Genomic DNA, 26,985 nt, shown 5'->3' on the forward strand with positions numbered 1-26,985 from the left:
CTCTTGTATACAGCTAATTTAGTGTTCCGACTAATTTCTCTCTTATTCCATATGAATTTATTCAATTGATTTCCTACCAATACCAGCTTTGTTGATTCTGTTGTCTATTTCCATATTTAGTTTACCATCTTCACTAAAAATCATGCCTAAGTAGGTGAAATGTTTTATTTGTTTCACAGGTTCTCCGTTCACAACGCAGTTGACATTTTCAACGATTTCAACGATACCATATCTATTGCAACAGTTACTCAATTTAGTCAGGGAATCTGCAGACTTCTAGCGGATTTATTTAGAAGTATAACGTCATCTGCATAAAGCAAAGAACTGAGATTAACATCTCCAATTTTGATATGAGGTTTAATTCCTCTTTCCTTCATAATGCGATCCATATAGATAATGAATAACAGAGGGGATAATGTACATCCTTGTCTCACACCAGATTTAATATTAAACCATCTTCCTGTACTTCCTTCAATATCAACTGCTGACTTACAACTCAAATAAAGACTAAGTATTGCTTGATATAATGTCCCATTGACACCATATATCGGTAGTGTTTTGAATAGCTTCTTTCTTGGCATCTTGTTATATGCCTTTTCGTAATCTACAAAACTTAAATTGTATTTAAGTTCTGTTATCTTTGTTATATTCCCATGATTTCTCAACTATTTGTCGTAAAGTGAAAATCTGATCCTGACAACCACTATTTGGCCTGAATCCAGCTTGTTCTTCACTAAGCTTCTCTTCCATAATTCTTCTCAACCGTTTTTCAAGTATACTTGCATATATCTTACCAGTAACACTCAGCAGAGAAATACATGTGTAATTCTCACATTCAGTTTTATTTTCCTTTTTATATGTGGGTGCCATGAGAGCTCTAATCCAATCATCTGGAATTCATTCCTCTGTCCAGGCCTTTTGAACTATGCAGTGCAACCACTGTAGACTTTTATACCTCAATTCTTGAGCGTTCTGGTCAAACATTATCTACTCCTGCTGTCTTTCCACATTTCAAGCTTTTGAAGGCTTTTTCTACTTCAAGTATGGATATATATTCCTGACTGCATGCCTCGTCAGTGTTTTTTTATCACTTTCATCAGTGCTAGTTTCATTTAGCAATTTTTTTAAGTAATTACTCCATACTTCAAGGATATCTTTTTTCTCCAGTTTTCATGTCACCTTTATGATCCCTAATTCCTTTTACAGCACTCTTTCCTCCATTTCTAAGCTTCTCAACAACCTCCAGAATATCTTGCTACCGTCTTGATATTTATTTTCTATGTTCTTACGAAAGTCTTCCCATGACTTTTGTTTAGCTAGTTTTACACAGTATTTTTCTTTCTTACATTTATCTCTGTATTCTCTAAGAGCATAAAATTTTTTTTTTTACCAGGAGCTTTTGATACGCTTTCTTCTTTTCTTTCATTGCCTCTTTAACTTCCTGTGTTCCAAACGTTTTGTATCCTTCCAGGCAACCTCACCACATGCCTATCTGGCCGAATCAATTAATGTTTTCTTCAGGGCTTGCCACTGAACCTGCAAGGTTTGATTCCTGTTCTCAAACTCCTTCATTTATTAATTTATATATAAATATTTATTAAAGTTTCTTTTAATTAATATTCCAGTATACCTTGTAAATTCCTTAAATAATTTAATAGTCAAACTTTCAAGGCCACAGAAACAATAAGAATTGCATGTTTCCAGTTTTTCCCATAATCAAGAATTGTGAAGACTCATATGAGAGAGAGAGAGAGAAAGATAAATGAGAGGTCTGCTAAAGCATGAATGAAGAGCAAACAATAATTGCAATGAAATTCTGTTTTAATAGTTTGTTAAAAAAAAACAAAAAAAAACGTGACATTCTGCTGTTATAGGAGATTATATTTTGTAGCTGCATCATGTGATCTAAAATGCAATGCCAGTCATCCTTCAAAATGTTGAAAAAAAACACCATTTTAAAATATATGATATACACCATAAGATGGGAAGTATGATATACTGAAGATGGAAGTTCAGATTTCTTCCATGTTACTTTGAGCACAACAAGCTAGTGTAACTATTCCTAATCTTTCAGTATTATCAGTATTATATTATATTGTACAAGATTATTTTATCTGAGTATATATTGTGATAGAATGTAATCTTTTTTTTTTTTATATGTGAGATTCAGCTGATAATATTTGAAATAGTCTTGTTTAAAAAGTGACATATGGTTGATACAGAAAAAAAAAAGAATAGAGGATTTCTTCTTATCAGAGATTTCCCACAAATCAACTCCCACATTTTTTGTAGCCGAAATTTAGTGGAAAAAAAAAAAAGATTAAAATTCATGAATGTACATGAAGTCTATAATAAAATAATGTCTCACACATCAATAGTAATATTATTTTCCTTTCAGTATCTATAATTATTTTTTTTCTTTCCAGGATAAAAAGAAATAGAAAAGGTTCCTTTAAATCTTAAATCTAGTTAATTCACTTATCTAAGTTTTGTAATAGTGCAAGAGACAGAGGGATGAAAAGTTCTGATAAACACCTAGAACATGATTCTGCCTCAGAATCATGTTCTATATGCCATTTCTTTATGGTGATTATCACAAATTTTCAACACACCTTCATATATACATGAAATCATCAAAAAGAACCCTGAAAACCCAAGAACTATTCTTTTTTTTTTGAGTAATTGGACTTTTGAAGATCAGTAAACAACCAACATTAAAAAAATAACATCTTGGATACTCTTTGGCTTTTAAAAATGAAGAATTTTTGTATCAAGTATAAAATTTAGTCAGCAATTACTACTACTTCCAAAATATTTAAAAAGGTAAAATGAAGTTGAAAGTGAGCACCTACCTAATAGAAACTTTAAAAACAGTTCTGTGTGTGTTAACTTGTGCTGCAGATTTTGACAATATTCTGACCCAGTGTTCCGTTATTACCTGCTGTTCCTGACACCATCTCGCAGAAACTTTTTTCTTCAACTTAAATTATCTTTGAAAGGTAAAGGTTTTGAGAATATTTGAGACCTATAACATTACAGTACCATGTTTCCTTCATTAGAAAAATGAATATAGAGAATTTAGATTTTCTAAATACATCGTTTTGGATATTCATTGCTTTACTTTTGAAACTTTTTTGATTATACTTGATGTTATTATATTGTTATTGTTCAAATAGCATTGGAAGCCATATCCCAGATCTTCTATTCTTCTGATCTGCATGCCAACTATGACCTCTTCTCTTTCCTCTGTTTCTAAGCAATTTTGGTAGTTTCTAGAAATTTTGTTGCTACGTTGACATTTGCTTTATTTACCTCTGGTATAATAATTTGTTTATTTTTCTTAGTATTTGATGAGGTTGCATTATAGTGTGATGACTTGCTTGCCAAAAGCCCAGTGTGATCTCTTCTTTTCCAGAACTGCCTCTTTTAAATTATTTTAACTTATTTTAACTATCATAAAGCTCTAATTTTTCTCTCCTTGCAAACATCTTTAGCATGCTTCCTTAGCTAAATCACTCATTTTCTTCATATTTTGCCAAGCAGTCTCAAAGATTATGTTTCTGTTTTCAGTTTCTCCTGTCTCTGTTTTCTGGGTTATTTTACTGCACAGAAGTCTTTTCAGCTTTCCTAAAGCCTAATCTAACTTAATTTTTTTTTATTTCTTAATGAATGCTTATTTTTCTAATGTAAAAGTTCTTCAAAGGTATAAGTGTGCTTGTATTTGCTATAATTTTTTTGCTGTCTATTATTATTTGTTCTGTTATCTGGTTCCTGCAATATCTGTCATTAGTTTTTTTTTTTTTTTTTTCATAGTTTATGTATAATCCTACTTTATTTGATACTGTATTTAATTCATTCATAATTTCTTCTAGTTCTCTTTTGTCATTTGCTATTACTACAGTATCATCAATATCGTAAATGATTTAGTTTTTTATCATTGATGTTGATTCCTTTGTCTCACCAGTCTAGTTCACTCAAGGCATATTCTAATACTGCATTGAATAATTTGGATGAGATAGTATCTTCTTGATATACCCCTTTATTTATTTGGAATGGTCTGCTTTGTTCATATATAAGGATACTAGCAATTGCTTTTTCATATATTTTGTTAATTATCTGTATATAATTTTGGCTTATTCCAGATTTCTTCATTGGTATTAGGATTGCTTGTTTTTCAACTGAATCAGATGCTTTCTTATAGTCTATGAAACCTGAGTACATTGGTAAGTTGTCCCTTCACTTTTGCAGTTAGTTGATTCAATATCTGCAGATGATTGATTGTGCTAAACCCTTTTCTGAATCCAACTTGTTCATCAGGCTGAGCTTCATCTAATGATCTGGTGATTTTGCTTATTATTTTTATAAACAGTTTATATACGTGTCACAGCAAGCTTATAGTTTTCTGTTTTTTTTTTTTTTTTTTTCTTATTACCCGTTTTTCCCTTTTTTAACAAGAGTATCATGATAGCATTTTTCCAGCTGTTTGGGATATCTTTAGCTTTTATGTTTATTTTAGTTCTGTTAATCTTTCTCTTGCTGCTTTCATCATTTTTATTGTAATTCCACCTCCTAGCATTTTATTATTTTTCATATCTTTTAATACTTGTTCTATTTCAAAATTTTGTATTTCTGGAGTATTTTAATACATGAGGAGTAGGGGGAAAACAAGGGGTCACATTTGGAAGTTGTCTAAGAATGTGGTTAGTAAGGGTGTGTGGACTAGGTTCTTTACTTGGAGAGTTGTGAATGAGTGGAATGGATTGCCAGAGGTGATTGTAAGTGCCCCAACAGTGAATAAGTTTAAGGAGGTGTATTATAGGTAGTGTGTTAATGGATAGTGTGTGTCACCTGCATTGAGTCTTTTGACTCCATGGAGTACCCATATAAATAATAATAATAATAATTTCTTTATTGTATATCATTAATTATGTTATATCATTAAAAGAAAAAGGGGTGGGGAAACAAACTGTTGCTCGCTATTTATGAGAATGAAACTCTCAAATCTTGGGATTGCAGTCATTCTAATTTAAATTAGGGTGGTATAGAAATGCTTCAGTGCTCTCTTTAAATAACTGCTGAAACCTAAACCTGCACTGATGTAAAAGGAGAGTATTAGACCAGAGGATATTGTGGTTAGTGTCTACTCTCCATGCTGAGTAAGGCCAGAATTTTCAGCTTTATTGTTGTTGATATAAGATTGGTTTTTTGTAGCCATTTTTCAACAGAATGTCTTGCTCGTCCAAAGTACAAACGGAGCCACTCGCACTGGACGAGGTAAAAACATGGTTAGGTTAATAAGCAAGAGGATTTGTTGATTGGAAAAAATGTAGGAACTAAATTGTATCTTTTCAGGAACTCAGTAATTATCTCAGAGATGTCTGTGAATGTATGTATGTGATAGGAATTTGCCATGCAGGTTCAGGGTTCTTGGAGTATTAAATTCATTCTGTCCAGGATGCATTTAAATTTCCTTGAAGTTAAGCCATTCTGTAGTATGATGCTCACTTCGTAGAGAGATTGGGAATTAGAGCATCTTCAAATCTTGGCTCAACAGAGTGCATGTTATGTGCTTCAACTCTTGGAAGAGAGAGTCATCCTCATAAATGGGAAGCAATTGTGCCTCCTCCTCCCCCACTTTTTTTTTTTTTTTTTTTTTACTGATATAATGCTACACATACTGGCCACTGAATTAAAAACTTTTATTTAATACTGTGTTGGACCTTTGGACCTCCTATATGAATTACAGCACATATGCAATTTACCTTAGATTCCACAAGATGTTGGATTACATCTATGTCTACAACATACCGGGCATCCACTAGTCCTATAACTAGCTCAGATTTGATGGAAGAGGACTTTGCTCCAGATCTTTTTTTTTTTTAACATATCCCATACATTCTTAATGGGGTTGAGATCCAGGATTTGTAGTTGCTAGGGAAGATGGTGGAATTTTCTGTCATGCATGCTGAACCACTGCTGAACAATTCTTGCACAGTGGACATTAGTGTGTCCATTGTGCAAGACTAGTGGATGCCCAGTATGTTGTAGATATGTTGTCATCCATGTGAAACAATTCTCACCTGCTGAATAAAAAGTCAACATTGCAGGATGGACTTCATTGGCAACAGTGTTCAGATATTCCTCGGAGGACATCTGACCTTCCGGCAATATCAAGGTACCCGTTCTGCACCAACAGAGTATGCTCCACACCTATAACACCACTTCAAGAACCTTGAATTGTGTGTACGAGGCAAGCTGGGTTGATTGCTTCATGGGGTTTCTGCCAAACTCTCTGTTTACTGTTAGTGCAAAACAAGGTGTACCGTGACTCGTCAGACCGCATGACTTTTTTCCAATCTTCCAGCATCCATTTGTGGTGTTCCAGACACCAATGTAGGTGAATTTTCTGGTTCTTTGCAGAAACCAGTGGTTTCTATATAGGCATGTGACTGCCACTGCTGATCCTTTTCAATTCCTGCATAGTTCAGTGAGATATGGGATTGGGAACAGCTTTCATTAAATGCTTCGGTCAGTTCTGCACACTGTTCTGTTTGTCCGTACAAGCTTTCTCAGATGGCCATGATCTCTTTCCTGACAGACTGTCTTAGGACCAGAGTTATGCTTCAGACAAACAAGTTGGTTATTTTTCCATTGATTAAACACCCAGGATATTTCACCTTTTGAGAAATCAGTCAGCTCTGCTGTTTTCAAAATCTTGGCTCCAGTCAGACGGGCATCCACATTGTCATTTATTGAACTCCGAGAGATCCTCTGTTTTTCCCATTGTGATCAACACTATTGATGATTACTGATCGGTAGCATTCTTAAATAGTTGCCTAGAACATGCGGTAATGCACATGACCAAGTATTTTGCACACATGCTGCATAAGTGACATTTATATACATTTGCATAAAGGTTTCTAATTCAGTGGCTGGTATGTGTATGTAATTCAGTTCATTATCTAAATTTAATATTTAGTTCAATATTTAATTCTAATTTGTCTGGAATTATAATCTTATTTTATTTTGTAACTATCTGCAAAATGGCATTCCAATACTTGGCTCAGCTCTGTGAATAGGATTAACATTCTCTGTTCTAGTTCACCTTATGATTATGCTCATTTGAACCAGTTGATTATGCATCGGATAAACTAAAGTTTATTAGACACACTGGTTTCAAGATATTTCTCAATAACATTGAGAACGTTAACTAGGTAATGCTCCAGCCATGATGACATTTGATGAAGTTGTACCATCATTTGTTCATGTGGTTTAAGCCAGTATAGTATAGTATAGTGCAGTGCAGTGCAGTACAGTATAGCACACACAGTTTGGTGAGCTAAATTCCATATTATAATCCGACCACAGAAGCGAGAGCCGTCATTGGCAGGCTGCCAAGAAGAGTCGATTCATGTTGAAGGGGAGAAAGAAAGAAAGAAATAAGGCAATGTACAAATTGGTCACCAACATGCAAAATCATGTGATTTATACGTAAAATTTTCCAACTGTTATACAAGTTAAATAGTTACCACTTTAAAAACTACTACAATGATCATCAAAGAGAAGTTAATTTTCTGACGTGTAATAATAAACAACTCATCCCACAATACGGATTGATTACCCTATAATCGGAAAGGATTCTCCTTCTTTCGACATGCGCAGAAGTGTCGAAGGGTCTCGCATCTGTGGGCATACTATACTAATCCATCCTTTCATTTGGTATCCAGGTAGATACATAGTAGCAGGGCAGGCCACAGGAAGATGAGGATTGAACATTTGGACAGAAGGTTGGCTAGAATGCAAAGAACTAATATGGTTGATTTCCATTTGCAGGCTATATGGTGGTCTCTTCCCAGTACTTTAGCTTTGATCCTTAAATGACTTCCACACTAAATTAATACATATGAGATCATTGATACAAATACTTAACCAGGCTTTTTTTTTTTTTTCAATTAGTTTATAATATATGACACTGAAATAAATTTCCATAAATCATTACATTCATTAACCATGGGTCAGGAGGTTACTTAAGAGTTGAATCAAAATAACTGGGAAGAGATCTACACCTACTGGACTTTTTTTATCTACTATCTAGTCTCTGACTTTGATGATGCTGAACAAATGAGAATGGGCTTACAAATTAAATTTGACTTTGTATTGGCCAAAACTACTTACATGTTATCATTGTGCAACATAATAACATATGTTATCTGTAGTATCACCAGGTTATGCAGCATTGCACTGATTTCATCAGGGAAGCTGGCAAACACTGAACAAATCCTTCTAATCAATACATGTAAGATGATTTTTTTCAGGCACTAGGAATCAGAGAAGAGAATTCTTAAGATCAAACACAGGAAAAAAAAAAAGGAATTGACATCCCTTCAGAACTACTTAAAGAAGGGAAGAACCTGTTGTTAGTGCACTTAACAAAATTTGCTACCAAATGTGAAACACTGAGATTTGACCAAATGATTATAACAGTTATTCTTATTCCTATTTGGGGAGAAAAAAAAAAAGGAAACAATAATAGTGCAATAATTTTAAGATAGTTAGCCTCATCAGCCATATAAGAAAAATATTATTGGACATCTTACTCACATATTGAAGCATGAATGGAATCCAATTTTTCTAGATTTGGAAAGAACAGGAGTACAGTTGACCATATATTTATGTTCCACATAATAATGTGTGGAAATATTATGTGTGGACATAATTCTATTGACCAAACAGAAAGTCTTCGATTCACTTTGGCATGATGCCCTTTGGAATATCTGCAACATTATGGAATAGATAGCAAAATAATACAACTGAGTGAATCCTTGTATTCATTTTGGTTGAAATTAAGGGAAATTATGGGACTCCCTTTCCAGTGGAGTGAGACAGGGATGCAAATGATCTCCAGTGTTATTTAACTGCTTCCTCAAATATGTTGTAAATGAAGCCCTGGAGAACTGTGATATTGGAGTGACAGTAGGAGGAAGAATAATAAACCATCTAAAGCAGGGGTCTTCAACGCATGGCATGCGGAGCTCTTTGCCGTGGCCCACCAGCCATTTTGAAAAAATAACTACTTAAAATTAAAACGAGATTAAATAAAAAAATAATTGCAATGAAGCCTGTGGGCCACTAAGCTATATTGCGGTATTTAGAATTGTAAGATGCTTTCCAGATTCACAAGGAACGCTGTGCATTTGATACTTTACATGAAATCCTATAAAAATAAATATTAAATAGACATGCTTCTTCAGCCATCTATCAGTGTCAAGTGGTACTTGAATACTAGTACTAACGTCGCAGGTAGATGGCTGAAGCAGTAGTTCGTTCGAATGCACTTCCAGTTACATCTCAAAGGTTCTTGATACTTCATTATTTTCATATAAATACAAGAGGATCTCATCCATAGTCAGTCATGAACAGTGTGATATTCATGTATAAGCACACGCAGGTTCGTCATGTCAGCCATAACTTATTGTGGTTTTATATTGCCAGACTTTTTTTTTCATTAGTGTGAGACATATTCAGTGAATAATAACTGTTAAAAGTCCATTTTGGATCATTTTTTGGGTTCACCTTCCATTACTATGACGTCTATGAGTAAAAAGCATAAATCAAGTGATTCTTGGCGGGTTTTTAATGAAAAGTGGACCAATTTGTACTTTTTTGTGGTGATCGACGATAAGCCACCGTGTTTAATCTTTCATGAGTCAGTGTCAGTATCTTTTGATACTGACACTGACTATAAAATTGACAATGACTATGAGACAAAGCATATGTCCAATTTTGATCGCCTTTAAATGCAGCTTCGTGTAGACAAAGTGAACAGTCTCCAAATTGATTTAAAATGCCAGCAGGATACGTATAAAAGGGATGGAGAAGAGAGCGAAGCATTTGTCAAAGTAGGTTATGTAATAGCGAAAAACTTGCTAAAAATTCAAAAGCCATCTTGGATGGTTAGTTTGTGAAAGAGTGTTTTTGCTGCTGGGGATATTCTGTGCCCAAATAATAAGGAAGTGTTTAAAAAATCGAGTTTGTCTGGAGTAACTGTATCATGACGTGTCGAAGAACTTGCCAATGACATTGAAGAAACTTTAAAAAAACAGTTGTCCGAATTTACGTCATATTCACTTGCTTTAGATGAGAGCACAGATGTGAAGGATACAGCACAACTGACTATCTTTGTCTGTGGCATTGATCAACAGTTCAATATGGCAGAAGAACTGCTAGTGCTTGTACCCATGCAGGGAACGACGACAGGCACTGATATTCTTGAAGCCGTGAAGAAATCGCTGCAGCGTTTCGACCTCAGCTTAACCAACCTCGAGGGTGTGGTAACTGATGGTGCCCCTGCTATGGTGGGAAAGAACGAAGGGTTTGTTGTGCTGCTACGGAAAGAACCAGAACTAGAAGGAAAAAATTTCTTCCATTACTGTTTAATCCACCAGGAGAATTTGTGTGCAAAAACTATTGGATTTGACAATGTCATGAAAGTTACTGTGACTGTCATCAACATTATTAGGGGAAGAGGATTGAATCATCGTCAATTCCAAGACTTTTTGACCCAAGAGTGCGAAGCGGATCACGGCGATATGGTTTATTATAGTGATGTGCATTGGTTGAACAGAGGGAAGGGTCTTGAAAGAGTCTTTGACTTAAGGAGCGAAATATAGCAGTTGATGCAAACCAAGAGGAATCCGATTGCAGAATTTAATGATCCGAAGTGGATGACAGACTTTGCCTTTGTGACCGACATCCTGTTGCATATGAATGACCTAAATACACAGCTACAATCCAAAGATCAACTGGTGCACACTCTGTTTGTTCACATCAAAGCTTTGTGACCAAGCTCAAACTTTGGGAGGCACAACTCACAAAAAAAGACTTAACTCATTTTCAGCTTCTCACTGAGTCCAACTGTTCATCTCTTGATGAATACAATACAAAATTATCCATGATGCGAAGTGAGTTCGAAGAGAGATTTAGTGACTTTCGTAACCAACAGTCTTCTTTATATTTATTTTCAATGCCATTCAGTGTCAATTCTGCCGAAATGCTAGGCTCAGTACAAATGGAGCAGCTTGAACTCCAAAACAACTCTCCTTCGAGAGAAAAATTATTCAATGTGCTTACATTTTACAAAGACTACATTTCTGAGGATGCATTCCCTAATCTTCACCAGAATGCTTTGAAGATGTGCGCTTTGTTAGGAAGCGCATACTTATGTGAGCAGTTCTTCTCCAGAATGAAGCATGTGAAGTCCAAGACAAGAACTCAGATTACGGACCAGCATCTCAAGAATACTCTGTGCATACCGACTTCCAACATTGATGCCAATCGACAAGCTAGTCAAGGAAAAACATTGCGAAGTTGTCTATTGACATTGTAAAAAATGAATGTTTTCTTCATTAAATTACCTTTTTTTCAAGTATTGATTGTATTTACTTATCATGAACCCGACTTCTACCTATGCTTTTAAAGCTGAGTTTGTTTATTTTTATAGGATTTTATGTAAAGTATCAAATGCAATCAAATGCACAGCGTTTCTTGTGAATCTGGAAAGCATCTTAGAATTCTAAATGCTGCAGTATAGCTTAGTGGCCCGAGGGCTTCATTAAAATTTTTAATGCAGTCTGCACTGTCTTAAAGGTTGAACACCCCTGATCTAAAGTTTGATTGATGATATTGATCTCCTAACACATCAGATTTTCAGGAAATCACTCCATAGTTAGCTCATGCACTTAAAAAATATGGCTTAATCATAAGTATTCAGAAATAACAAATATCTGTGCTTCTGACCAAGAAAGAAGTGCTATTGCAGAAACTGAAAAAATTCTACTGAACCTATAGAGGATGTTGATCAGTTTAAATACCTATACAATATCTTTAATAAAGATGGAATATCGAGACAGTATATTAGAAGAAAAATTACAAAACTGATAAATAGCACTCCACAAACTAAAACTACTATGGAAAGATAACAAGCTTACAATTACAAACAGATTTATTGACACACTAGTCAATTCAGTGTTTCTATGTGGAAGTGAAACTTGGACCACCCACTAAAAGAAGATGAAAAGAGGTTGCTGGTATTTGAAATGAGGTCTACAGATGACTCCTAAAGATATCATACACTAAGCATGTCACAATTTTGAAGTAAGACAAGGAATCATTTCATTTGCCAGTCCAAGAGATAACATCATAATTAAGATTTGAAGGAAACAACTCATCTGGCCTGGTTACATCATAACTAATGGTCTCCCAATTTAAAAAAAAAAAAAAAGAAAAAAAGAGGCAGACCTAGAATAAACTGGATATACAATATAAAAAATTTCAAAGATGCTTCATGTACAGAGCTAAAAGCAAAACAGTTAATAAAGGACATTGACAGGACTGATTAGTGTGTCATTGCAGGATTTCCTGTGATGAGTCTGTTGATTGCATGGAGACATTGTTATAATAATAATAATAATAATCTAAGATCTCCAGGGAGTCAAGAACTCATCGAGGGGAGACTGTAAATCACTCGAACTTTCTTAGCCAATGGCTATAACCCCCAAAAAATCCAAAAAATACTAAAACCAATAAACCACAACCCCCCCTCCACAATAAAGATTACACCAAGTCTATCACCATCCCCTACATCCAGGGCACCTCTGAGAAAATAACCAATATCCTCAAAAAATATGACCTTACTTCCTGTTACAGACCATATAAAAAGTTGGCATCCCTTATCCGCTCTACCAAAGACCGACCACTCCCCCTAGACCTACCTGGTGTATACCAGGTCCCTTGCAGCTGCAAATTGTCCTACTTTGGCCAAACAGGCAGAACAACAAATATCAGGATTTCAGAACAAGACTACATCCAGTTTCACCAGTACAGCCGCTCTGGGCTGGCAGACCATGCCTTAGATACCCACCATAAAATTCGTTGGAAGAAAACAAAAATAATTCATCGCAGCAAGTTTAAATATGAAAGATTATTCGAAGAATCTTCAGCAGCTCTAAAAATGTTCCTAACCTCAACAAATTTGGGTGCATGAAACTACCCCAAATTTGGGAGACTTACATTATGAGAACTTCAGCCCAACTGCCAAGACTACCAAATTAGCCCACAAGAGGGCACCATTAGGACTTTAGGAACAATATTAGTTTCTTGCTTTCTTCCTCATTTGCTTTGTGTTAGTGCCTGCGTGCACATACCATATCTTTATGTTCCTGAAGATGGCAATGTGACGTTGCCAAAATATAGAAGTGATTCATTAAAGTTACCTTTAATTAATATATTTTATATGCATTGTTAATTCCGTAAACTAATTACCAGTTATGTCTGACCAGCGTATAAGCCTTGCTACTAGAACCAAGAAACAAAAGCAAACAATACTACCTAAAATTCTAGTAAAATTGCCAATTATAACACAAAATACTACTAATCTTTTCAGGAGCTCTCAAAAAGCCGACGATCATATCAGTGCGACACCTAGCCTCTAATATAACAGAATACAATTAGGCACCTACTTTACTGCAGATGGAAAGCAAGATAAAGAAATAAAAATAAGAAAACAGCCATAGCTAAAGATGACTTCTGGAAAAATAAAGATCTTCTCAGAAGTTCTGTGTGTATCGAGACAAAGAAAAGAATGATAAGAACATTAGTGTGGCTAGTTTTTACATATGGAAGTGAGACCTGGGTATTCAGGAAGAGAGTAAGGCACAGATAATGGCCTTTGAAATGTGGTGCTATAGGAGAGCTCTGAAAATCTCATGGACAAAACACGTGACAAATACAGATGGCCTACAGAGGTTGAGAACACAGAAATCTTTATTACAGGAAATGATCCAGAGAAAGACGAGATTGGCAGGACATGTACTGAGAGGTTCAGCAGAACAGAGGATACTAACAGTTTTAGAAGGAAAAATTATTGGAAAAGGATCAAGATGTAAAAAACGAAGGACATGGTTTGAATATATAAGATCATAGACAGGATCATATGGCTACGCCGAAACAAAAAGGAAAGCAATCAACAGAGAGAACTGGAAGGACATGGTGCTGCACCCTCTCACTTAGGAAGCCACATGAAGGAAAAAAAGAATACTTTGATTTCGAGTGGTCTGCATGCATGATGAACTTGAAGCAGCCTTACCTTTCTCTTTGTATTCAGCAACTTTGCTTAAGTTTGCTCTTATAGTTGATTCACCCATTTTGTGTTTTTGTCCTATCTTTGCTCTGGACACACCTTGTTCATTTTCTTTATTATTTCAAGTTTTTCTTCCAGTGAGATTACTTATCGAATCATTTTCACAATTCCACTTTTTTGCTCACTAATTCTTTTACTCATGATTAAAGGTTGGGAAAATACTTCAAAATCAAAAAGTAAGGAAAACAACTGCAAAGAAGGCATGAGATATGATGAGCAAAATGCTATGTAATTAGCAGATGACATAAATTTTGTGATAAATTTGGAACATAGTGTGATGCTATATGGCATTAAAAAATAACTTTGTAAAATTATTTCATCCTGGTGAGTGATTTTTTTGAAATAGTTAGCCATAAAAAATGTATATAAAATTTTTAAAATCTGTAACATTTATTTCTAAGATGTATATAGGCACACTAATTGAATTTTAGAGGTGCACTAATTGAAATGCACTAATTGGAGATGCATTAATCGAGGGATTGCTGTAATTAGGTACTTTCCAAGAAAGTACTGTATAATTGATCACCAACTGGTGGTAAAATAGTCATATTCTTAACAGAGACCCCATCGATGCTATGAACAAATCCAACACTCTTTGACCTCGACTTCCTTCTTTCACATGCTGCTTGAGAAAGTTGTCTTGTAACAATTCAATAAATTCATCTTCATTCTTATCATGAGATTTCTCTTCTACCTATTCAGTGTTTGGGTAATTAAAGTCATCCATAATGATCACTTGTTTACCCCATAAGGCTAAATATTTTGTGATGTCTACTCAACATACCTTTTTTGGACTATGGGAAGAAGAAGGAGAAAAGGAATAAGAGAAATGATGGATCAGAGTGATGTGGTCATTGTTTAGATTAAGTAAAACTTATTCCCGTAGAAAGGCTTATACATTGGTTGCACATGATTACTAAATAACTTAAGGAATTCACAATGTATACTGGTATATAAATTAAAATAAACTTTAATATGTACTTCCTATATTTCGGCAATGTCACGTTGCCATCTTCATGGGAACATAAGATTAAGACACGTGCATGCAGGCACTAAAATTAGCAAATGAGGTCGAAGCGAGGAAACTACTGTTTTTCCTAAAGTCCTGATGGTGTCCCCTAGTGGGCTATATTAGGTATTCTTGGCTGTTGGGCTGAAGTTCTCAAGATGTACGTCTCCCAAATTTGGGGCAGTCTCATGCATCCAAATTTGTTGAGGTTTGGCATGTTTCTTAGGGCTGAGGCTGATTCTATGAATAGTCTTTCAAATTTATACTTGCTGCAGTGTATTACTGTGGCTTTCTTCACTGTATTCTGTGGTGTATATCCAGAGCATGGTCTGCAAGCCTAGAGTGGCTGTACTGGTGAAACCGGATGTAGTCCTTATGTTCCGAAATTCTGATATTCGCTGTCCTGCCTGTTTGGCCAAAGTAGGAGAGTAAGTAAATATATAAGTAAAAGTTATGTATTTACTTTGTGTAATGTTCAACTAGAAAAGAAGCAAACATTTTGAAATAATTATGGAGTGTAGCTAATATTTAAAATAAATAAAAATGAAATGTTGCCGTTTGTTGGACAACTAAGCTGCAGAGAAGAAAATGAGAATTTCTGGGTATTTTTGATGAAAAGGACATGGGTTAAAGTAATGCCATGTACTCCTGATTTGAGAAAAGGCAAAGAAAAATGGAAAAGAACTGGATTTGGATGTAATAAGTTGTCAATGAAATGAAGAAATCATATTAAAAGCACCTGGCTAGTAAGTCAACATGTTTTCTTAGAAAATATAGCAAAAAATTTAAGAAAACAATTTTATATATGAAACTTTGCTATATACATATCATGGTGATGCCAACACCATGATATGTAGCTGTTGTAGCTCAGTTGGTATAGATAAAGCTCTTTGGTCTGAAAGATCTGGGTTTGGTTCCTGTCCATGACGTGAGGAATCAAACCCAGAACCTTATCTGGTCTCTTTCGACTAAAGGTGAGTAGCCAGTCTCATATAGAGGATTTTTTCACCCGGAAACTCTGATTTTTCATCCCTTGGAACACGTAAACCAGCCTGTGAACACACACATGGATCTACAGTCATAAAATACATACTTAATCCCTCATAGGAGGGCTCAACAAATCCTAAGGGACGGTCAAGGAACAGGAGGGGAACTCCATACGAATAAATAAATAAAATATATATATATATAATAGACTTGAAGTGGCTACATAATCCAGATGGCTTGCTCACAAATTAGATTCCTAGAAGATTGGAGTATCATACCAATTTATAAAAAGGGAAGTAAAATAAGGTAAGAATTATAGAAGAATTTCCTTACCAAGTGCTTCATGAAAGATTTTGCTTTTATTTGAGAAAAGGTAAATAAAAAGTGAAAAATTGGTGAAGAGAGCTAAATTTGGAGACAGGATAAGAATTTAGAACCGTACTTTGCTCTCTTGATCTTGAAAAAAACATATTACTGTATTTTTCCGTAAGCATATTACTGTATACGACGATAATTTTTTCTAAAATTTTTAGTGGGGGTTTTCTTATACACGGGGGTAACAGGTTGAGAGACCTGCGATTGCCGTGGCAAAACTGCTGGTACCTTGTCTCTGCGAACAGGCTTCTGCCAATCACTACCCTTGGTTAATTCTGTTGATTGATGTCATTAACAGCTGATTCTGAATAAACCAATCAGAACTCTGAAAGCATTCATACGTCTGCAACTCATTGGTGGAGTAAGTTAATGCATTAACAATATTTTGAGCACTGGCCCATAAAAATGTTCGAACATAAAAAACGATTGTCATATTCTTCAAAATTCAAGTTAAAAGTCATCAATTACGCAAAAGAACATGGAAATAAAGCTTCAGAGAGAAAGTTTGGACCTCCTCCCACTGAGTGTATGATTAAGCAGTGGAGAAAACAGAAAGAACAACTACTCAAGATGCCAAAAAAGAAGAGGGCCTTAACAGGAAAGCCAGCAAAATGGGCAAACTTGGATTATGGAGCAGCGCCAGAGTGGGATATGTGTGTCAACCAAGCTTATTCAATATGAGGCAAAAAGGTTTGCAAAAGAAATAAACATTGTTGATTTCACAGGAAAGGCAAAATGGTGCTTCAACTTCATGAGGAGAGAAGGATGGGCCATGAGAACACGAACCAAGTTAGCCCAGAAAATGACTTCATGAAGTCTTTCAAGAAATGTGGAATCAGCAGTTCCATGGATGGAACTCAGGACAAACAACTAGTGTAGGACAAATGTACTTGATTACATTAAGTGCACTTGATAAGCTATTTTAAATAACCCTACTACTAGTGGAATTTTTTTAGTGAAGACATCTATATTTCTAAACTGAGCAAATGCCAACAAATTCTTGCACCTGGTCCCTGAGTTTTTGCTATTTCTTTGAAATAGCAAAACTCTGCATCTGTATATTTCAGAATGACAAATACTGTTAGATTTCTTAATTGCAACATTCTAAGTTTTTCTCTTAACTGTGCAGTTTAATGTAGTAAAATATATTTAGGAGCTTGTGGGAAGGTTGATGAAAGACTAGTTTTATACAGAGGTTGTAGAGTCCCCTCCCTTTTGGAAACTTTGGTTTTTTTTCTTCTTGTAGAACAAACAAATTGGTAGAAACAACAGACTTTGAAGACAGAATTAACTGTCTTGTCATTACTAAAATTAAATTTATAAGGAGACCATGTTACTTATTTGTAAAGCTATTGAACCTAAAACAGCTGACTAATGTGACAAACACTGTCATAGCAAACTTGCTGACTATAACAGACTGCTGAAAAGGCTCAGCTGAAGCCCCTTATGTATATTATTGTTATAAAGAATTCACTATAGCAGTGCTCCACTATAACAAACTTTTCTTGTAGTCTGTATGAGAATGCTGTAACTAGAGTTGGTTATCGTATTTTAGACATGGGTACTTAAAAAATAATGTTCATTATTCACTGTGAAGCCATCAACCTGTTCATTGGTAGCCTGATATGGTTTTTTAAAAAAAGCAGCATTTCATTTCTAGTTTGGGTTCCAGGATTATCTAACCCTTGGTCCATCCATGCTAATGATGTGTCATAGTTTCACAGCTATTTATGGGATACAATTTTCATAAACATAAAAAAATAAAAAAGTGTGAAGGTGATGGTATTTGTGGATGTTTATGTGGTATATTTATTCCTAATTTATTTTATGTAATTTTAGTGATTTTAATAGTTTGCTAAAAATGATTTTGTAATGTATCCTAGGATGTAAGTAATGAAAGCTCTTTGAACCAAAGGCTCAAAACACTGAAAGATTTGGGTGAGACTGTTAGCACCAAACGTCTGGCAGATGTAAGTATTTATATATTTGGGGGTTAAAAAAATATTTGATATATATTTCAGTAATCAACTATTTCAATTAAAATTTTGTAGTTTTGATTTCTTTGAATTAAATTAAGTTCATGATGGCAATACTTAATATAATGACAGCATCTCATCTGAAAATTTAGAAAATTTTAATCATGTCTTTCAACAATATAAGTAGCTTGCTTTATTATCAAGTATAAACTTTAACAATAGTAAGAATCAATCCTATATATATATATATATATATATATATATATCAGTATTGTCTTATATACCAATAAACAATATTAATATTGTTCAATTTATTGAGCAGATAAATGAATATATATCTGATATACAATTCAGTAAAATTTACAGTTCATTGTTAAATTATTTCTGTTAGTGCTTTTTTTTATGGTGTTTAAGATACAAGAACCTGTATTGAAAAGTGAAATATCCAGAGTGAATAACAAAGTCAAATAGTAGAATATCCAGTTGAAATTCTTTGAGTAATTCTGTGGTATCTGCTACCATATTGGCATTTAATATTGGCAAAACATGCACGATATTAAACTTGCCAAGAAATTATATTCTGTTTAATCCTTTATCCAAGTGTAAGCAAGCAAAGTTTGTGCATGAAGTGTCTTCATGACTAGGATACTTTTACAAGGTGTGACAATTTAATTTCCAGAATGACCTGTAAAAAAAAAAAAACACCTAAGTTTGGAACTATACATTAGTGGCTACTGTCGCCTTTGAAGTAGTCCTCTTGTGCATTTATACACTAGTTTCGATGATGTTCCCATTTTTGGAAACAGGCCTGGAACTCTTTTTCTGGAATACTCTTGAGTTACTTTATCACATTATGTTGGATGTCAGAAAACCTTTGTCCTTTTAGCGTAATCTTTAATTTTGGAAACAGCCAGAGATCACAGCTAGCTAAGTCGGGTGAATAAGCAGGATGACCTCATTCGGTAATAGATTTTTTGGCCAGAACCCGCTGCTGCTGCTGCTTCTGTTTAACCATCAAGATCTGAAGCACAAACTTCGCAGAAATCTTTCACCTACCCAGTTGTTCAGTTAAAATTACCCTGTTTCTCGATTCATTTGCAATTCATAGCCATTAATCGCACACTTCATTGTCTGCAAGACTACTAAATCTTGCACTCTGTTCACATTTACATTCATCATTTTTGTTTTTGGCTGCCCACTTCTGTGTGTGGTCGTCCTTCACATCTTCTTGCCAACCTTTGCATCTCTTATACCACACCTCAAAGACACTTGACTTTTTCAGAGCATCCATACTATATGCCACTTTCAACAGCTCAACATTTCAGTAGCAGTTTTGCCGATTTTCACAAAATTTGATGTTAACACGCTTCTCCAAATTTCAATCACACATTTTTACTCCAATATTTAGATGTAGATCTCTATTGTTTTTGCAATAGCCAACTAGAAAATGGCTCTATCGGCTTATGCATGCATTAGTTAAAAAATGTACAAACATGCTTATACATGTGACTCCAACCAAATCACCACATGGGCGACACTATGCAGCTGTTCGAGGAACTAAATTGTTACATCTCGTATATAGACTCTAATGACTTCACATTAGTTGCCGTATTCCCATAATGCAAAGTATGCTTCCTTTCAGAAGTGTATGTTGTATTATGCATTATGGGAAGGGTCACTACCCAGATCAATTTCGACCTTTATTGAGGTCTCATTAATCATTGGGAGGTCTTTAGTGCAACTCTAAACTAGCAGTATACAAATAGAAAGTAGAAATATTAAATGTCTGAGAAAATTTAGAGGGATGAACAAATAGCATGAATGGCAGAAACATATTAAAGTGAAGATATTAGGAAGGAATTTGAAATTGTTTACATTCAAGAATGCACAAGTGGATATAATCTAAGGTAGTATTGTTACTTAAATAGAATGCAAAAGGAAAGGTTAGCAAAACTGAAGTTTGATGTCAGGATAATAGGAAAAAGATCCTGAGGAAGACTCAGGATCTTTTCCTGAAGTTTAACTTAGAAGACAGAAATATAAAAATCTGACAATATTGACATGCTGACAAGTGAGAGACTAATTTGAAGGAAAATTGTTCACAGAAGATTAGTAACAATGTTAGGTTAATTGTGTAGTACTCTTGTAGGATCTCTTGAAAGCATATACAGAAATTGATGATGGAAGAACATTGTTTTTCATTTTTTACTAAAATAAAGAGCCAAAAGGCTTCATTTCGACGATGCAAAAATTACAGAAATTAAGTGGATATCAAATGCATCATTATTTCATAGCTGAATACAGAAAATAAAAGTTTCATGTGGAATTTGACCAAAGAGCTTACGAGAATATGTTCACCGGCTACAAGTTGCCCTAGCCAGACCTAATAGGAAGCATAACCGCTAGTGTCTGTATATTCACCTCCTATTGGTCCATTTTATTAAGGTTTCACTGGCCTGACAGCTGTTTCAAACTTATTGGTTCATCCTCAGAGACCAGTGACAGTTTCACTGTCAGGCTAGTGAAACCTTAATAAAATGGACCAATAGGAGGCGAATATACAGACACTAGCGGTCATGCTTCCTATTAGGTCCGGCTAGGGCAACTTGTAAATGCCGGCAAGTGTATTCTCGTAAGCTCTCTGGTCAAATTCCACATGAAACTTTTATAGTTTCTGTATTCGGCTATGAAATAATGCTGGATTTGATATCCACTTAATTTTTGTAATCATTGTTTTTCATTCTTATTTTAGCACCATCATGAGCAGATAAGTTTTCATGTAAAATATCTTTGCAACTAGGATATTTTTATATTGAGACAGTTTGCCATCACATCCAGTTTCCCTAGTATCTCATAATGCACAGCACATTCCTGTATCAGGTGTATATAATGCCTAATGAGAAGTGTCACTACTTAGTTCTTATGAGTTCTCATGAAACCTCAATCTATTTTTTTTCTGTCCTTTTGAGTTCTTATGAGACTTGAAGGTTGAAACCACTCTGGATATTTACCCTTCCCATAATGCATGGCCTTATATATGTCAAATAAAGGAGTGTGCTTTGTAGTGTGAAATAGTAGGATAACTATATGCGGTTGCCTGCCTCCATGTATAAATAGTCTACTTGCAAATATATTTTGCAGGCAAACTTTTGTTTGCTCATCACTTCTTCTTCCTTAGCTTGCTGAACCTCTAAGGTTCTGTGCTGCAAATATCAACTTCTTCTATTCCTTTCTGTCTTGAGATCTTTCAATCCATGCCAGGATTCCCATTCAGCTGTCTTTTTTGGACATTGTCCTCCCAGTACTTCTGCAGTCATCCCCTAGGTTGCTTTCTGTCAAGTTTCATTTTGAATTCTTGTTTGAATACTCATTCTTTCCACATGTCCAAGCTACCTTGTCTGCAAGCTCTGATTTCATCAGATAGAAGTGGAGATTTATAGAGTTCATATAATTCATGATTATGTCCTATCTATTCACCTGTTGTGTTATTTCTTGCAGATCCATAGACTTTTCTAAGGATTTTCTTTTCAGAGATCTGTAAAGCTTTTGCACCTTGGTATTATGCTCTAGGTTTCTGCTTCATATGGCTAATAATTGTCTTGTATGTTTCTGTTGTAAGAAGTCTGATTGACAGAATTTTGGAACATAGTAAATGATGTAGTGAATAATCAGTTCATTAAAACTCTCCCCTTGAAAATACCTTATGGAAGAGGCATAAGGTAAAAAAATGTCTGTGAGGGAATGATTGCAGTGAATCCTTGAGAGGTGGTGGGGTGGAGTCATTCATTAACAGTTTGCCACCTTCTGGATATCATCAAATGTTTTTGAGGAGTTTTTGGTGTGATACTCCAAATGAAAATGGTATTCCAAGTTTGAGCAGATCTAGGATTTATTTATAGTGCAAGTGGTCATAATGAAAAGTAGTGTCTTGAGTGGAAAAGACTTAAGTTTTTGGAACTGAAAATGTATTCATAGATCATCATCAGCTATTCTCAACCCACTGTTGGAGGAAGATCTTTCTAAGATTTCACCACTTGGTCTTGTCCTGGGATGATTGATGCCATGTCACTCCATGTTTCCTGGTTTTATCCTTCTGTTGGTTAAATGGTCATTCTCTAGGTCTTTTACAATCTCTGGGGGGTCCAGAGCTTAATTATTTCTGTAGTCTATTGTTGGTCAGATCTTCTAGCAGTGTGGCCTACCCATTTCCATTTTAGGGTTACACGGATAAGGATGTCTTCTACTCTTGTTAATCCTCTTATCCATGTATTCTGTTTCTTATCCCTTCTTATATACTGCTGGCATGTAAGGTAGATCTTCTATGTATATATGGTAAACTATCGAGTAAACTAGATCAAGGTGGACAGATCTTGTTACCTGTTTATCTGCTGGAAAATAAGGAGACCTTGGAGTAATTTAGATTGTCTCGGGACTTAGGAATGTTGAGTATGAGGACAGATTAAGGAGTATGCTCTGCAAAGGTTGGTTGATAGTGGGGAAGGGATGATGTGACTGATAAAATATTAAAATAAAATATTGCATAGGATAATAGGTGATATGCATTGTGGTCTTTAGAGAGCTTAGGTTTGGCTTCATGTGATTAGCCTTGTGACTCTATTTAGATATTGAAATATTACTAATAGTAATGTTATTTTATTGCTTCTTACTGCACTCTTCATGGTAAGATAGAGTAAAAACACCATCTCAAAAAGACATTTCAGAAAGTCTTTTCTGGAAATATGTTGTAAAGAGCATTCCTAATTTAAATCAGTTTAGTTGGAAAAAAAAAACTGCCAAAGATTTGAGAGATTGTTATTCTCTGTCCAAAACAACAAAACTGGCTATTTTGTTGTTTTGGACAGTATATTCTGATCATTAAGATATTAGCCTGAATAATTTGCTTTTTTTATTCAGTTGTGGAATATATATTATTATTATTATTCACTAGATGTTAGAATTCACAGAGGATATGAAATAAGCAGTGACCACTTGTTAAAATAAAATTAAGATTACCACCTAAATGGCTACAAGTAACAAGAACAGAAAGAAAAATTGAAACATTTGTTTATAAAACTAGACTATTGAATGACACAAATTTACAATGGCTATATGAACAAAGAATTAACCAATATTTCTAAATCACTTAGGGAATTGAAACAACGTAGATCCAAATATAAATTAAATTATACTTTAATAAATATTTCCGATATTTCGGCAATGTCACATTGCCATTTTCAAAAGGAACTTACAAAAAGGCAGTTGCACACAGGCACTAACAATACAGTAACTGAGAATGAAGATATGAAGCTATCGTTCTCCTAGAAGTCCTGATGGTGCCCTCTGGCGGGCTAAGTAGGCGTTCTTGGCCGTTGGGCTGAAGGTCTGCTGATGTATGCCTCCCAAATTTGGGGCAGTCGCATACAACCAAATTTGTTGAGGTTTGGAGAGTTTCTTAGGGCAGAGGCTGATTCCATAAATAATCTTTCGTATTTATATTTGCTCCGGTGTATTACTGTAGCTTTCTTCCACCGTATTCTGTGGCGTGTATCCAGAGCATGGTCTGCAAGACCAGAATGGCTATACTTGTAGAACCGGATGTAGTCCTTGTGTTCAGAAATTCTGATATTCGCTGTCCTGCCTGTTTGGCCAAAGTACGACAGTTTACAACTGCAAGGGACCTGGTATACACCAGGTAGGTCTAGGGGAAGTGGTTGGTCTTTGGTAGAGCAGATAAGGGATGCCAATTTTCTGTAAGGCCTGTAACAGGAGGTGAGGTCATGTTTTTTTTAGAATTTTGGTAATTTTTTCTGAGGTGCCTCGGATGTAGGGAATGGTGATGGATTTAGAGTAATCTTTTTTGTGGAGGGGGGGGGGGGCTGTGGTTTGTAGGTTTTAATATTTTTTGGATTTTTTTTGGGGGGGGGTAGCCATTGGCTGAGAAAGTGTTGAGGATGTGATTTAGTTCAGTGTTAAGGGCTATGTCATTAGAACAGATTAGTTTAGCCCTGTTGTATAGTGTTTTTACCACTCCATATTGTTGTGAGGGGGGGGGTGAGATTGTTGGTGGATGTATCTGCCTGTATGGGTGGGTTTTCTGTAAACTGAGAAAACCAAAGTTCCATCATGCTGGCGGGTGACTAGTGTGTCTAGGAAAGGGAGGCAATTGTTTTCCTCTTTTTCCAGGGTGAACTTGATTCTGGCGTGTTGGTTGTTTAAGTGTGTAAGGAAGGAGAGGAGTGTTTCAGAGCCATGTGGCCAAATAGCGAACACATCATCAACGTAGCGAAGCCATATGGTTGGTTTTTGTGGGGCAGAGGATAAGGCTTTTTCCTCAAAGGTCTCCATAAAGAAATTGGTCAAGGGTGGGGAGAGTGGTGAGCCCATGGCTGTCCCCTCTATTTGTTTGTAGAATTTTCCCTGCCAAACGAAATAGCCTGAGTTCATTGTGAACTGAAATAGGGCTGAGATATCGGGAGAAAATTTAGCTTGGATTAGCTCTAAAGTTTCCTTGAGTGGGACATTTGTGAATAAGGAGGAGACGTCGAAGCTGACCATTATGTCAGTATGTTGGAGTGTAAGGTTTTCTGTGCTGGCTTTGAAGTTGGCTGAGTTTTTTATGTGTGATGGTGTGTTGCCAGTATAGTGTGTGAGCTCTTTGGCCAAATGTTTAGCTAATTTGTATGTGGGGGAATCAATGCCATCCACTATGGGACGTAATGGCACATTTTCTTTATGTATTTTTGGGAGTCCGTAAATACGGGGGGGGGGGGGGTATAGAGTTAAACGGTTTTAATCTGTTGGTAACTTCTACAGGCCAAGAAGTGACTTTCTTAAGGAGCCTGTGAAGTTTTCTAATTTGTGAGTTGGTGGGGTTGTAATTGATAGGGAGGTAAGTAGCCCGATCTAATAGAAGAGCATTCAGCTTACCTTTGTAGTCCTTTTGGTTAAGTACTACAGTTGCATTTCCCTTATCCGCTTTGGTGATAACTAATTCTTTATTATTTCTCAATTCCTGTAGGGCTTTAAATTCCTTGTTGGATATATTGGTTTTGGGTGAGAGAATCTTCATTCTCAGTTACTGTATTGTTAGTGCCTGTGTGCAACTGCCTTTTTGTAAGTTCCTTTTGAAAATGGCAATGTGACATTGCCGAAATATCGGAAATATTTATTAAAGTATAATTTAATTTATATTCGGATCTACGTTGTTTCAATTCCCTAAGTGATTTAGAAATGCATAACCAACGTATAGGCCTGTCTACGAGAATTAACCAATATCTAGACAAAATGAAGAAATAGAAATAGAATTGCTTAATATAAACACGATACTAAATGCAGCAGCAAATGAAAACTTAGGAAAGACCAAAAAATTCAATAAAAGGAAAAAAATGAAGATCTGGGATGATACAATCAAAGAAATAATCAAAAAGAAAAAAGAAGCCTATCACAAATGGTTAAGCAGTAAAAGATTAGAAGATGAAATAGAATATAAAAAAAATAAGAGCCATAGCTAAAAGAGAAGTCAAAAAAAGACATAGAGAATCATGGAACAAATTTGTTTCTAATTTAGAACATAATGTATATAAGATTTTGAAACACTTAAATGCAGATACCAAAGAAAACATAAAATTAAACACCGAATTGAAATTAGAAGAATTTCTAAATTACTACCCAGAATTGTGGACAGATAAATATTTTAAAAAAGACAACTGGCAAACAATTAACGAAAATGAAAAGGAAATAACTAAAGAAGAATTAGAAATCAGCCTGAAAGAAACAAGAAACGGAAAATCACCTGGTGAAGATAAGCTAGGTTCAGAACTATATAAATACGCAGGAACAAGATTCAAAGAAAGACTCTTATTATTTTTAAATAAAATTTATTCAAATTTTAATATGAATAATTTTAAAATTTATTAAAATTTTAATAATACGAGCTATTATATACGAGAGCAATAAACCAAGGGGTCCGACAGGGATGTCCCCTCTCAGCAACTCTTTTTAATATCTACTTAAATGAAATAATAATAAAATGGAATAAAAATTTACATCAAGGAATTAAACTTTCTCCTACAGTAAACTTAAACACCCGACGACCAAATAATAATTACAAATTCTGAAGATAACTTACAGAATGCTATTTTAGATCTAAATAAGATAGCCAACGATTATGGTATGTTAATATGCCAGAAAAATCAAAAACTATGGCCTTTAAAACACAAGATCCAGCAAGAACTAAAATAATAATAGATAACAAGATCTTAGAACAGGTAAATTCATTTATCTACCTAGGATGCATGATCACTTATGAAAATGAAAAAGATATAAACGTAAAAATTGCAAAATATTTTTTTAAAATAACAGGTGTAATTAACTCTATATTTAAACCAAACCTAGTTCAAAAACAAACCAGACTAAAAGTATACAATACATTAGCCCTACCA

At 35.0% G+C, this 26,985-nt stretch overlaps 1 protein-coding gene across 4 annotated transcripts in view; it reads left to right on the forward strand.

Annotated features, from left to right (window-relative positions):
• Nucleotides 1-26,985, forward strand: part of gig (TSC complex subunit tuberin) — a 943,661-nt gene that overhangs the window by 104,308 nt on the left and 812,368 nt on the right. For all 4 annotated transcript variants that reach the window (XM_090415521.1, XM_090415523.1, XM_090415524.1 and 1 more), the window contains exon 4: nucleotides 18,452-18,538. In XM_090415521.1, the coding sequence (XP_090271647.1) occupies nucleotides 18,452-18,538 (87 nt within the window). The remainder of the gene's footprint in view (nucleotides 1-18,451; nucleotides 18,539-26,985) is intronic.

Source organism: Typopeltis vanoorti, chromosome 3, assembly GCF_054136105.1.
Source record: "Typopeltis vanoorti isolate ZY-2024b chromosome 3, IOZ_Tvanoo_1.0, whole genome shotgun sequence".
Classification (NCBI taxonomy): Eukaryota; Metazoa; Arthropoda; class Arachnida; order Uropygi; family Thelyphonidae; genus Typopeltis; species Typopeltis vanoorti.